The 14,363-nt window shown below is 30.4% G+C and overlaps 2 protein-coding genes and 1 non-coding gene across 3 annotated transcripts; 1 reads left to right on the top strand and 2 right to left on the bottom strand.

Moving 5' to 3' along the window:
* Positions 2,071 to 3,432, bottom strand: LOC104725416 (NAC domain-containing protein 41-like). The gene is made up of 3 exons (XM_010444082.2): positions 3,243 to 3,432; positions 2,871 to 3,142; positions 2,071 to 2,451 (listed from the first exon to the last, which is right to left on the bottom strand). Exons 1-3 carry the CDS (start codon positions 3,427 to 3,429, stop codon positions 2,329 to 2,331), a joined length of 582 nt encoding a protein of 193 aa, XP_010442384.2. The 5' UTR covers positions 3,430 to 3,432; the 3' UTR covers positions 2,071 to 2,328.
* Positions 11,067 to 12,059, top strand: LOC104725407 (mitochondrial import inner membrane translocase subunit TIM8-like). The gene is made up of 2 exons (XM_010444073.2): positions 11,067 to 11,218; positions 11,653 to 12,059. Exons 1-2 carry the CDS (start codon positions 11,171 to 11,173, stop codon positions 11,836 to 11,838), a joined length of 234 nt encoding a protein of 77 aa, XP_010442375.1. The 5' UTR covers positions 11,067 to 11,170; the 3' UTR covers positions 11,839 to 12,059.
* TRNAQ-UUG lies at positions 12,592 to 12,663 on the bottom strand. Its single transcript has one exon. It is a non-coding gene; the product is annotated as a tRNA-Gln (tRNA).

Raw genomic sequence — 14,363 nt, 5'->3', positions numbered from 1 at the left:
TACCATGACCAAGATATTAAATTAAAATGCCAAGGAGCAGTTTGAAGAGAAGCGGAGCTGTTGGGACGTAATGATCTGTTGGCAAGGATGGAGTTATCAGTTAGATGATATGACATCTTAGTTTGAGCGTTGTCAGGGAGACTTGTCTTAACCCACACATCTATGTACGTACAACTATGCGATGCTAGTTGATCACGCCGAATATATACAGAAGTAGAAGGGAGCTTTTTCAGTTGCTTTGACTCCGTTTTGTTAGTAAGATTTGTGTGAGGGCTAAAGATAAAATCTAAAGGCTTCTTGCTCAACATGAAATTGGTTGGTTGCAAACTTAATCTGTATGTGTTAAGTGAGTTAAATCTTAATATCTCTTGTGTGCTACTGAAGTACATGGGAAAATATTACATACATGCATATTGCTCATTATGCTAAATTAATCAACTACGGTTACAGATCTCTCATTGTTTGATCAAATCAAGTCAATCATCCCAACGAATTTACCATGCATGGATTTAGAAAATCCTAGATTTATAAATCTCGAGTTTAAAAAGAAAACACTAATGATGAAAGATAATAGATAATTTAGTCTATATATATAATTGGACAAGAACAAAATAAGACGGGAGAGTGAAAGCAACTTGTGGCATCTTTCACCACAACCTTAATTACATTCCAAAGGGCTTGGAAGATAATAAGACAAATTTAAGCATATATCCTCATTTTCATTTAGATATTCTCTAATATTCTAACAATACTATAAGTTACNAAAACTAACAAATTGATGGTGTAATCGCCGCCACCAGAAAGATCATACGGCAGGGGGTGGGTGGCGGGAGAAGATGTTAGAAAATAGGCAAAGGAGAGGAGAGAAGAGAGAGCCAATAAATTGGGAGGACGATGAGTGAAAGATAATATTTAGGAATCCGAGAAGAAGAAGGGAGAGAAGGTGAGATTATAGGGTTGAGATTGTGTGATGGGTTGATTGGCTAGTTGCAATTTATTTGCTAATTTTGGTAAATAGTGATTTATTTTGGCAAATACAGGAGTTGGTTTCTAAGTGACATCTTCATTCCTATTGTCATTTTTGACTTACAGTTTGGTCTTAACATCAATATCTGTAAGATTATTTTTGTTTGATCAATATAAAACCACCCCACAAACAAACTTCGAAGTCTTTTGGGTAACCGCAATCTCAAGGCTATCTAGTTGACTCGGCTCAACAGCAGATTTTTATTTTAAACCCGTTGTCATGACAACTCATTTATATTTCTTCTTGTTTTTTTTGTTTTTATTTATTTTATTTTTATTTTATAGTTTTCTATCAAAGCTTCGTGGATTCGTTTACTGACTTGAACGTCACTACGTCAGTGTCCTCTGAATACATCACATCGATGTTTCCTGACATCCACATGTTAGATTCCTCTAGCTAGTTGTAAGAGATTTGTAACTGTACGCTAGTAACTTGGCGAACACGAATATTTTCTCACAGCATAACGTATATATACCATGACCAAGATATTAAATTAAAATGCCAAGGAGCAGTTTGAAGAGAAGCGGAGCTGTTGGGACGTAATGATCTGTTGGCAAGGATGGAGTTATCAGTTAGATGATATGACATCTTAGTTTGAGCGTTGTCAGGGAGACTTGTCTTAACCCACACATCTATGTACGTACAACTATGCGATGCTAGTTGATCACGCCGAATATATACAGAAGTAGAAGGGAGCTTTTTCAGTTGCTTTGACTCCGTTTTGTTAGTAAGATTTGTGTGAGGGCTAAAGATAAAATCTAAAGGCTTCTTGCTCAACATGAAATTGGTTGGTTGCAAACTTAATCTGTATGTGTTAAGTGAGTTAAATCTTAATATCTCTTGTGTGCTACTGAAGTACATGGGAAAATATTACATACATGCATATTGCTCATTATGCTAAATTAATCAACTACGGTTACAGATCTCTCATTGTTTGATCAAATCAAGTCAATCATCCCAACGAATTTACCATGCATGGATTTAGAAAATCCTAGATTTATAAATCTCGAGTTTAAAAAGAAAACACTAATGATGAAAGATAATAGATAATTTAGTCTATATATATAATTGGACAAGAACAAAATAAGACGGGAGAGTGAAAGCAACTTGTGGCATCTTTCACCACAACCTTAATTACATTCCAAAGGGCTTGGAAGATAATAAGACAAATTTAAGCATATATCCTCATTTTCATTTAGATGTTCTCTAATATTCTAACAATACTATAAGTTACTAACTAAACTCAAATGGATCGGATTCACCACAAAACCAATACATATATATGGCATCAACCATGATCGTCACCGGCTTTGAATAACTTCTTCGCCATCAGACTCGTCCGACTCGAGCTCATCCTCCACCATCTCTTCCTCATTCTCTTCCTTCACCACCACCTTCACTGCCCTCCATTTCCCTAAATCACCCTGAAAACCCAAAAAAAAAAATAACCCAAACTAATCAAAACATTGGTATATATTAGTAGCTGGAAACTATTACAAACAAAGTATATATCGCAGAAAAATATTAAGGAAGGATGAGTAAAATGACACATAATATAGGATGATATATTTTGAAAAAGAAAAAAAAATCGGTAATTTAGGATTCCTTAAATATTGGCTTATTAATTTTTCTTTTTTCAAAAATTCAAATCAAAATGACATTTTAATAAATATTCAAGCTGAAATCTGATGAAGGTTTTTCTTTTTTTTTCTCCGGAAATTTGTGTTACTCTAACTATTATGTTTGTTAAGTAATTACACTAAACATTAGTGGCGTTATAAATAATTCCCCAAAGATTAGAGTCCAATGTAGTGTCCGAACTAATAAGAGACGAGTGGCTTACCCGAGACAAAAGGGACGTTGACCATCTTGTAGCTCTAGAGGAAATAAGTCGGAACTCATACATGATCCATGGAGTTATTGTGCCTCGAGGTCTTTTCCCAATATAGAAAGCAAATGTCTTTCTCCTTCCTTCTAAATGACTACATTCACGATCACCAGCCTCCATTACTTCCTCTTCTTCACACTCTTCCCAATAACCTGATAACGTCTCTCTTCCCTTCCTCTCTCGTTCTTCCTTCTTCACGAAGTAATACACTTCCTTGTTCTTTTCTCCTACAACAAATGTGTACGTACAACATCTATTAAACCACATTGAGCAATACATTTAAATGTGATATGGTATAGTAATTAGAGAAAAGAGTTTGTAGCAAACCTAGCAAGTCCCAAGGATCAACATTGCAAGATCGGAGCTCAGGGAGGTCGAAGTCCATCGGACGGTGGAGGACCTTCTTTGCGAGATACTCGAACACAAGATCTTCATCATCGGGATCGAACCGAAACCCAGGAGGGAGTCTCATGCTTCTTCCGTTCATGGCAAATCTCTGCGCAGAGATGTCCATCAGTGCTTCCTTATCAGTATCCTTTGTGTTTGGTTTAGGTTGTTTATATACTTATACGAGTGTGTCACCTTTAGTTTGGCAAAAGCTAATTCTACTTTTCCTTTTAAAACTTTCTACGTATTATTTTCTAGAGATAAATAGATAATTTTTTTTAAATATAACATCAAATTCAGAGATTGTTTTATTTGAGTTTATTTAAATGATCACCTTAATAAAATTGTTGTGCATACATACCCATGCAGTCAACGTTGTTAGGATTTTGAATAGAACGAGTATTATTTTCTATTTTAATAAGTAGTTATTACTTTATGTTTTGGTAAAGGTAATTAGTTCCTTTTTTTGGACAAAGTTGGTTTTTTTTTTCCAACTAAAACTAAATTATCAAGGTAAAACCATATGTATATTCACGCTGTTTCATTAGTTACCATACCATGCATGATGCATATACATTGTCAATAATTAAAACGATCGCATTACGTACTAACAACGGTTGATTTGACCCAGAACTAATTTAAACATTTGGAAAGCTCTTTATGTACTCTTTTTTATTTTTATTTTTAAGAGCTCTCTTAAACATAGTTACATACTACATCATTACGCATATTTATCAGAAATCTATATTTTCTAATATAAGAAAACAAAAAAAATTCGTTTAGGAACATATCATGCATGTAAAACTATTCATGCGACCTTTTTTCTTAGAGAAGCGCATGTGAAATAATGATGTCGGAATGATATATGTATTAGAAAAATGACTTACATAAAAGATATATTGGTAAACGAAATGGTTCTGGAGGTTTAACGTAAAATTTTGTAGTTCAAAATCCACTTTTCGTACGTGGAAAAAGAAAACGTATATCATCGCGGAATCAGAACTTTCTTTGTCTTTATAATTTCGCATGTGAAATAATAATGTCGGGGCGTACGATACAATTTTTTAAAACAAGAAGTCTAAGTAAATAGGCATAAGCAATGATGAAGAAATAAGAAAAAAAATAAAAGAAAGTATATTCGGAAAACAAAAGTGAAATTGAAAGAGAGTCCAAGTCGATCCCAACTTAAAGATTTGAGGACGCAGCTGACTTAACGAGTAAGTTATGAGATTGTTGGTCTGACTCAATTTTCTACTCTCATGCACTTCTTTAATTTCAATTATTTTAGATATATTATTGTATATATGTTTGTCTTTGGACTGGTGGTTTTGCCTTTTATTCTTCTTCTTTTTCCTTGGATCAATAAAGCTCCCAAAGCCCACCAAAACAAAGTTGTTCTAATTTTTTGCTGCAACTTTCCAGCATCAGACTTTGAATTTTACAAAGAGCATTTAGGTTTTACTCCTTTTTGTATAATGTTTTCTTTATATACACTAGAAATAAAGCTACATAATCTGTCTTTCAAAAGACTACGAAAAGAAAATGAAATGAGTAAAGATGATTGTTTCATTGGAATTGCGATTAGTTTAATCTGGTTGGAACTTGGAAATAGTGTTTTAGATTCCTTTTGCAGAATCTTGAGTTCGAATGCCACGCCATATTTGATAATAGTTTAACTTGTTAGCAACTCGCTCTAGTTCTAGGCTGAGTTCAACTTGTTTGTGACCTAGTAATAGTAATATCTAAGGCAAGACGAAGAGACTGTGTATGCTAGGAAGAAGAGACTGTCTCCGTCTATGTTGTCGGATGATTGTGTTGTCTGGTTCTTACAAATCAAATTATGGCTCCGAAGTCCGAATGGTAACAGTGTATTTAGCTGTGTGGGACAAAAAGTTTGATAGTGCGGTACGGTTCAACTGCGGTTCATGTAGAAGAAATAAATATACGGGACAAGTGCGGTTTATTCAAAATTAGCGGTACTGAGTGATTCTTGATTGGTGAAAAAATAATTGCAGTTTACAATACAATTATTTCAAAAAAATAAATCTAAATATGTAAATAATTGCGATTCACAATAATATATAAATATGTTATAAATAAATAAATCAATAATAAGTTGTTTCGAAAAATAAAAATAAAAATAAAAATAACTAGTATGATTGTATATTATTGTATGTTTTGTTTTAATGAAAGTTTAGTTTTTAATAACTAAATTGATTTTATACATTAAATATTATTAAAATAGAGTATTATCACTATAAAATACTAAACATTCTAATTATATTTGTCTACTTACAAATGAAATATATAACTTATTACTATAATAAATTTTTGCATTACAAAAGTATAGATTGATAAGTATTGAATCACATGACCGCTTTGTATTATTGAGAACAAAAACACTCCAAATATATATAAAACAACATATATTTAATGAATGATATTCTATAGAATGTGATTATCTTTATTATATTATTTAAGCAACTCTTTAAACAAATAACCTTACTCCATGTAAGATATTACACAAAATGCCACTGTATTTAATTACAAAATATTATTATTAATTTGTTGCAACCAGAAAACAGATTTTTATTAATATAGTTAATAAAAAAACAAATTCACGTAAATATTAATATAGTTTATTTTTAGTGTTAATTAATTATTTTCTTTTTATTTTTCAACTCAAAAAAACTTATAAAATCAGAAAAAAAATCTTGGTTATGTAAAATCTTAATTGATTCACGTAAATATATTATAAATATTTTTAAATAATATTTTAGAACAATAATAAATCTTATAAAACAATTTTATTTTTTTATAGCCCAATATTTTTGGAATTATTTTAACAGAATTCATTTTTTGTTTCAGAAATTTTAGGAAACAATAATAAACTATTTAGAACAATTACAAAAATTAATTTTATCTATAAAACTAAGATTAAATATATGCATCCTAAATCATTTAATAATGACATATATATCTTAAAACTAAGATACAATTTTGCTTATATTTTAAAATATAAAAATATTATATCTAATTTATTAAATATTTGTTTGCAATGCACATCGACGCAGAGACATTTTATTAAAATCTAAGAAATCACAAATATTGTATTTTATTTAATATAATATATATAACTAAAAAATAAATCAAAAAGTTAAATCAAGATTTCTAAATATGACCGCTTCAATACAGGTTTTGTTTTATTTTTAGGATTTTACCAAATTTATATGATTCACGGATTTGAACATTATATCATGTAGCTAAAACGGCTTGAAATTAAAGTATGAAACTAAGTAAATGAAATATAAAAGATTATAAAATATATAGCACGGGTAACTATCTATATATTTCCATGTGCTAACTATCTAAAATGAAATATTCTTCAGTCAAGATATACTCATTATAGATATACTCTTTCACTTTTGATCATTCGAAATAAAAATAAAAATAATTATCCACAGAAAACTATTAAGCCTCCACTATCTAAACAGTACGGGTTACAATTTTTTTTAGTAAATTTTTTACAATTGATGATTTGATATATATAATCAATTCATCAAAGGATCAAAATGACATTTGGGAGTTTGGAAAACTATTAAATAGTGCGGAAAACTATGAAACTATTAAATAGTAAGTAGTGTGGAAAACTATTAAGCCTCCACTATCTAAACAGTTCAAAATTTCAGAGGATTTGATATATATAATTTAATATAATGAGATGATTAACAAATCGACTAAATTCTCTATCGTAGGAGAGGTAATATATTGTCCTGTCACACTATTCAAAACATATATATATATATTTTACGGGTTAACTTATTTGATACTTATAAATATTCAAATTTTATGATTTTGCACTGAGATCGATGAGTTTTAGTAACAAAAATATTTTGTTATACTCCATTCTACCTCCCACTCATATAATTTTCTTGCACTTTAATTCAATTTTTACGTTGACTCAATACCGCTACAAATTATAAATCGGATCACAAGTAAATAAGGGTTTTCTTGATTCTACCAATTCTAAAAAATTTAAGCAATATACCCAAAACCTAATAATGGTAAGTCGTTAAGTTTATTGNCATTCGAAATAAAAATAAAAATAATTATCCACAGAAAACTATTAAGCCTCCACTATCTAAACAGTGCGGGTTACAATTTTTTTTAGTAAATTTTTTACAATTGATGATTTGATATATATAATCAATTCATCAAAGGATCAAAATGACGTTTGGGAGTTTGGAAAACTATTAAATAGTGCGGAAAACTATTAAACTATTAAATAGTAAATAGTGCGGAAAACTATTAAGCCTCCACTATCTAAACAGTTCAAAATTTCAGAGGATTTGATATATATAATTTAATATAATGAGATGATTAACAATTCGACTAAATTCTCTATCGTAGGAGAGGTAATATATTGTCCTGTCACACTATTTAAAACATATATATATTTTACGGGTTAACTTATTTGATACTTATAAATATTCAAATTTTATGATTTTGCACTGAAATCGATGAGTTTTAGTAACAAAAATATTTTGTTATACTCCATTCTACCTCCCACTCATATAATTTTCTTGCACTTTAATTCAATTTTTACGTTGACTCAATACCGCTACAAATTATAAATCGGATCACAAGTAAATAAGGGTTTTCTTGATTCTACCAATTCTAAAAAATTTAAGCAATATACCCAAAACCTAATAATGGTAAGTCGTTAAGTTTATTGTACCGACTATAGTCGAAACCGGAGTATGAAACTAAGTAAATTAAATTTATAAATTATAAAATACGTAGAATAAATCAAATAGAGATAATACTATTATTTTGTAACTAATAAATCAAAATTTACATAAATATTTTCCCGCACTGCACAGTGCGGGTTATCATCTAGTTATAAATTATTTATAACTATATATTAATTAAACTATCAATATATTAAAAACATTAAAGATTTTTTTACTTGTATATGTGATTTTTGGAAAGATAGATACACATAAGAAATTTTAGTAAACAAAAAAAAAGTTTTTTTTTCACTGGTCAATAACTCTTGCGGATTTTAAGTAAAACCGCTGGATAAAAGTGTGTTGAGTTGTTGAAGTGCGGTCCTGTGTAATATTAACACTATAAATCCGGAAATTTCATTTTTTTATTTTTTTGGTTGAAAACCGTAAATTGTCATATGTAATGTGAATGGTGTACAAAGTGTGGTTTTTACTTTATTTTTCTCAATTCCGCATTACATATGTCACCAATCGCAGCCTATATCATTTTTTTTTTCAGTTTAGCATAAAATTGAAATTTTGGTAAGACAAGCTTTCTCTACTAATTGGACTGGCTGACCTTTGAAATTAGTCAAGCATATTAAGTATGTTGTGGTTACAACACATGTTGTACTGCTGTAGTTATATACTTCCGGTTTAGTGCTGATCTCACATAGATCACTCAAGATTACAAAAAAAAAAAAAATAATAAATAAATAATGTTTTTAAATTCGAGAAAGCTTTATTTGGTCTATAACTAATAAAAACAATAGAAAAGCTTTAAAAATTAGTCAATTTAGAATCATATGTTTTACTCCTCCCACGCAGCAATTTGGATTTGGTACTTTTCTTCACCTCGAAGATGTTGGCTTTCCATTTTCTTTATTTAATTTTGTTTTCAGTTTTTTTTTTTTGTTTACTTTAAATTTATATGATTTGGTGGCGACATTGCTTAAGCAACGACATACAGTACATCGATGAAAAGTTTCATTTCTTTTATAACGTAATCTTGTCAATTGATGGGTTGATAACTTGATATTGATATGGTTCTAGTCTCAAGTTATTGATATGGTTCTAGTCTCTTCTTCGTGCTTAATTGTATTTTAAAAAAATGCAGAAATTTATCCTAGAGCATACTAAATTTGTCAAGTAAATTAGAGGAAGCTAACGCTCATATGAAGCAATTAAAGTTTCCATCTCCTAATATAGCTCTTAAAACGACGTAACATCCAAGATTCTGAAACATCAAATTCTAACGGGTTAAGTAACGTTGTTTTAGCCAGTGTCGTTACTAGCCAGCTTTTCTATATTACTTTAATTTGTGTAAGCTTTGACTAGTTATTTTAATTTGTCCACAAATTTGTACATCATAATACTGCTCCATATAACTAGTCAAAGCTTAGTATGCTCCAAAAATTGTATCAAGTATCAAAAGTAATGTGACAAACTTGCAAAATAAATGATCAAATTCGTAGATCTTCCCGATTACCTTTATAGATATCTATATATACATTTTTTAAGTACATTTTGGGTTCTACCCTTTTATTTGTACTTATTTACAAAGTTAATCCCTAAAAAATTCCAAAATAGCATTACTCCAGATTTTGTTTCCTAAATATTTTACGTTCCATTCCAACTAAAAAAATTACAGCAATCAATATGGAAACATAAACTATGATATATTTAATTACACTTTCTATTTTGTTTTGAAGATATTCTATTTCTGAATCCTTTGCAAACAAAGAAAACAACAATTTGATTATCATTTTGTTTTCCAAAATCTGTGGGCTTTGATTCTTAACGTAAGAAGAACTTCGGTTTATATTTATTTAAATATTATAATTAATATATATATAAACTTATTAAAATTTTAAAATATTACGAATATGTAAAATTTAAAAAGTTTAAACTACTATATCATAAAGTTATGTAGTAGATGAGTTATAAAGAGGACATATTAGAATTAATAAAATATTATTAATTTGTACTAATACGGCTTAAATCCTCATTTTATTATCTGTCAACACTATTAATATTAGAATATTTGACATATAAAATCAAGTTTATTTAACTAAGATTGTGTAAAATAATTAAATCATTAAAAAAATGTGACTTAATCATAGTGTATAAATGACTTATTATGTATTTAGAATCCTTATTTTTTGTTATAATAATTAAAAATCAAAATAGAATCTCAAACACTAAATAAAACAAACTAAATATAACAAACAAATGGTTATAAAGTATATTGTAGGTTAAAAAATTAATATAAACATTTAGCCGCACAAACGGTTGGAAAGTTTAGTTATTATTCTATTTACAAAACATCCAATATTTAACAAATAAATACAATATAAAATATAAATAATAATAAAAATTATATGCATGTGGTATATTGCGGGTTAAAATCTAGTTATGTAAAAGACATGCCAAGAATTTTTTTCATAAGAGTTACACTAATTAATCAGGATTTAAGAACCACAAACATCAGTGGCGGAACTAGTATAGTATTATGTGGGTCAAATGACCCTGGTGAATTTTTAAATTTTGCTGAATTTTAAGGAAAAAAATCAAATTGACCCTTATAAAATAGCACAATTGACCCCTATAAAAATATTTAATAGCATAATTGACCCTTTAAAAATTTTTTTGACCCTGATAAACTAAATTCCTAGCTCCGCCACTGACAAACATGATACACGAATACTTGCCAAAAGGAGCTTTTGAAAGCAGTTCGACACTGTATAAAACGGTTTATATGATTATCAGTATCACCAATCGTTAACAACCGCAACGGCCTAAATGCCAATACAAACATTTGTGGAAGATAATCGGGAGAACATATCAGCACCTAATAAAATCCAACTTACAAACGTTCACTACTATATTTGAGCTGAATATGAGCAATACGTTACATTTGGGCTTGTAATGGGCTTTTGACCCAATAAGCAAGTAAGCGGCGTCTCTTGAACTTTTTAAGTGTATCCTTTGGGGGTTTTTGTTTTAGGGTTTTCAGTCGCTGAGAAAACTTTTGATTCATTCTTTCATTCATCTTCTTCTTCTTCTTCAAGCAGAGACGCTCCCTCAAACTCAACCGACATGGATCCTAACCTCGCCAACAACCCTGAATTGCTTCAATTCCTCAACGTAAGTCTCCGATTGGTTTTTTCACGAATAGTTAATTGTTTCCCCCAATTTAAAGTCTTTCTTTTTCTTTAAAGTCGATTCAGATGGAAACTTTAGCTCTGGTCTCGTAGTTGAACTCACTGTTCTGCTTTAGGACAACGGAATTGTAAGTAGAAGATGTCTTTAAGTCCTGTCTGGAATCATTAGAAACCATCTCCTTTGACTCCTCTTTAAGGAAGAGAATAGCTTTGGTTGGTCTAAAGATCTGATCTTTCTAATTGGTTTAGTTGGTTTGATTAGACTCAAGTTGAATTTGAATATAGTGATGTACAAATATGTGTTTGCAAGAATTGGTTTTGTCTGGGTTTATGCAAAGTCATGTTTTTTTTTTCTTTTTGTCTTGGGTAGTTGGGTTTATGTTTTGGTGGAATGTAATAAAATTGTGTTTGTGGCAGCAAGAGAAAGAAAGAGCGATGGTGAATGAAATGGTGGCAAAACTAACAAGTGTGTGCTGGGACAAATGCATCACTAGCTCACCTGGAAGTAAGTTCAGCTCAAGCGAGACTTCTTGCCTCACTCATTGCGCGCAACGCTACATGGATATGAGTATGATCATCATGAAACGCTTTCAGTCGCAGTAACTTCGATGAGAAGTTGATTCTCATACTTGTTTCCGATTTTATTATCCTTTTGTTGCTCTTGGCAAGTGTTGAACTCCTTTTCACTCTAGTGATTTTGCAAAGAGTATTCTCGGATATGTGTTTTTAGGAAATCTTTATGGTTTGGTTATGTGATTGAGATTGTTATTGATGGCTAGTTATATGTATTCAGAAACAATTGTGGGATAATGTGATTTTAGTAAGGAGAGAGCTGTAGTACTAGGATGTGGTTGCAGGTTTATGTCACATTGAGATTGTGATGAAATTGCGCAACATTAGAGTAACAATCATCATGTCATGGTACAGAATGGTTGGCCAATGAAGTCATGAACCAAAGGCCGTAAGGCTTTTGGATTCCTGTGGGGTTTTTTATATGGATGCGCAAAGTGTTGAGATAATAAAAGAGGTGGAACAAACTTGGTAAAGAGTGAGTAGAGTAAGAAATTATCTCTTATTTGACGACAGAAACAGAATTATATTCTAAGGTTAATAATTTCAGCCGCTAAGCTATGATCAAATTAAGAAAGCAAGTCCTTGTTTGATTAAATCGACTGCTTCTGTATCTTTAAGTCCAGTAATCAGATTTCAACACATTTCAATTTGTCTATATTGTGTTACGTTTAAAAGCCACTTGCCAAAAGTAATTAAGTTATGGTATGGAAGATGGCCCATATATCTATATTATATAGCAAATGGGCTGAACCTACGAGAAAATAAAATGGGACGCAAAAATAAAGGTCCTACCGGGAGTCGAACCCAGGTCGCTGGATTCAAAGTCCAGAGTGCTAACCACTACACCATAGAACCTTACTTGCGCAAATGGAAGCCTTATAGATAATCGCATAATGCTAAACGTTTCCGCAAATCTTTCCTCCGTCACAAGAAAATGCCAAAAACCATTCATCCGATAAAACCAGCTATACAATATGAAAGTTTAACAAAAACCAACTTAACTTTTAGCAGATTCATTTTTTCAAATTTTTATGTAGATTAACTTTGAAATTCATTCTCTTACAAGCTAAACCCGTAGAAAATTTTCCCAAATTAGAAATATAAATTTTAAATACAATTTTATGTTGGAGAAACACGATATGTTTGTCTCATGTGTGTTTTTTTACTCAAACGAAAACGATGAGTTATGTTCCATCAACAATATAATGTGTAACCCATTTATATATATATCGGTAAAATCCGTCGATAACCCATTTATAATGTGTAAAAGCATCACTTTTTTTTTTTGATAAACTGAATTCTAAATTTTAATTACTAAAACACAACTATCTTAATTTTTACCATACAATATCGTTTAAACCTTTTTTTTTTTGGGTTGATTTTACTGTAAACTTCATTGATCCAAACTCAGCAAACCCTTTGTTAAGTATTAATAGGTAAAAAAACAAGCAAGCTACCATTTTCATCAAACGAAAAACCACATTCAAGTTCTTTTTTTCTTACGATATACGGTGTTAATAGTGGAAGGATTTCTTGCGGATTTTAATTGGTTAAGGTCCTTATGGAGTTGTCTTGCAACTTTTGAAATTGGAATGTGGAATTGCAAAAATGTTTTTGTTGTAGACGTATATCATAAATAACTTCTGAGTTGTTGTTATAAATGAACTTTTTTTTTGGCGAAAAGGGATAAGAATCGTACTAAGAATGTGTCGTATACGACATTAAAATGTCTTGAATCTTGTTACATGATTAAATTAAAATAATAATTAAATTTCTAAATAGGTTGGGATCAAAGTATTTATTAAAATTGTAAATTTATTGTGGAACATGGATCTACCTAGTTATTCAGACACGTACAATGTTTTTTTTGGATTTGACCACGCAACTGTTGATTTCTAAATGTGGAAAGTTGAAGAGGATAATAAAATTTACAGTTATATGGATTCAACTTATTGATGAGTAGGACATTCATCAAAGTAGGTGGTATAACAAATGTCACATTATATAGAGGGATAATCTCATAAGTCCCTAAATTTTTTTGATAAAACTCCTATCTCCTTCTCTATTATTCATACCCCCACCTTTTTTAATAAAAGGTGGTGAGACGATTTTACCTTTCTTGTTTCACTGAATTAGATTAAAATTTTTAAATAAAAAAATAAACCCAGTTTCTTTCAACCCGAGAAACCCGACCTGGTTACTGACTTCTCAACCCAGCCGCCGGCGATTCTTCTGTCGTCGGAGCTCCTACTGCTGTCGTTCTTCACCAACTCGAGTTGAATCAAGTTGTTCTTCAAAATGCAGGTGCTTACTTCACATTAGAGTAGCTTTTGGTTGAATTTGTTTTTGATTTGTAAATTTAGAAATTCAATTGGATTTAGATCGAAGAAAGCTTAGCACATTAGGTGTTTTACAAAGGTTTATGGGTCGATTGAGCTATCTATTAGATAAGAAAGGGATTTGGCTTTCGATTTCAGTGAATTAAGAAGATTAGAACTCGTTTACCATTCGATTCGATTTTGATAGGAGAAAGAAGGTGGTGAAACTGGTAATAC

This window comes from Camelina sativa, chromosome 2, assembly GCF_000633955.1.
Source record: "Camelina sativa cultivar DH55 chromosome 2, Cs, whole genome shotgun sequence".
NCBI classification, from domain to species: domain Eukaryota; kingdom Viridiplantae; phylum Streptophyta; class Magnoliopsida; order Brassicales; family Brassicaceae; genus Camelina; species Camelina sativa.
This window is presented reverse-complemented; position numbering and strand designations above follow the sequence as displayed.

Bases quoted from the DNA above. Each gene is read 5' to 3' on its own strand.
- LOC104725416 (XM_010444082.2), bottom strand. From the start codon at position 3,429: ATGGACATCTCTGCGCAGAGATTTGCCATGAACGGAAGAAGCATGAGA. The intron at 3,143-3,242 runs GTTTGCTACAAA...CATTTGTTGTAG, and splicing joins TGATCCTTGGGACTTGCTAG to GAGAAAAGAACAAGGAAGTG. The intron at 2,452-2,870 runs GTAAGCCACTCG...TTGGGTTTTCAG, and splicing joins CAACGTCCCTTTTGTCTCGG to GGTGATTTAGGGAAATGGAG.
- LOC104725407 (XM_010444073.2), top strand. From the start codon at position 11,171: ATGGATCCTAACCTCGCCAACAACCCTGAATTGCTTCAATTCCTCAAC. The intron at 11,219-11,652 runs GTAAGTCTCCGA...TGTTTGTGGCAG, and splicing joins AATTGCTTCAATTCCTCAAC to CAAGAGAAAGAAAGAGCGAT.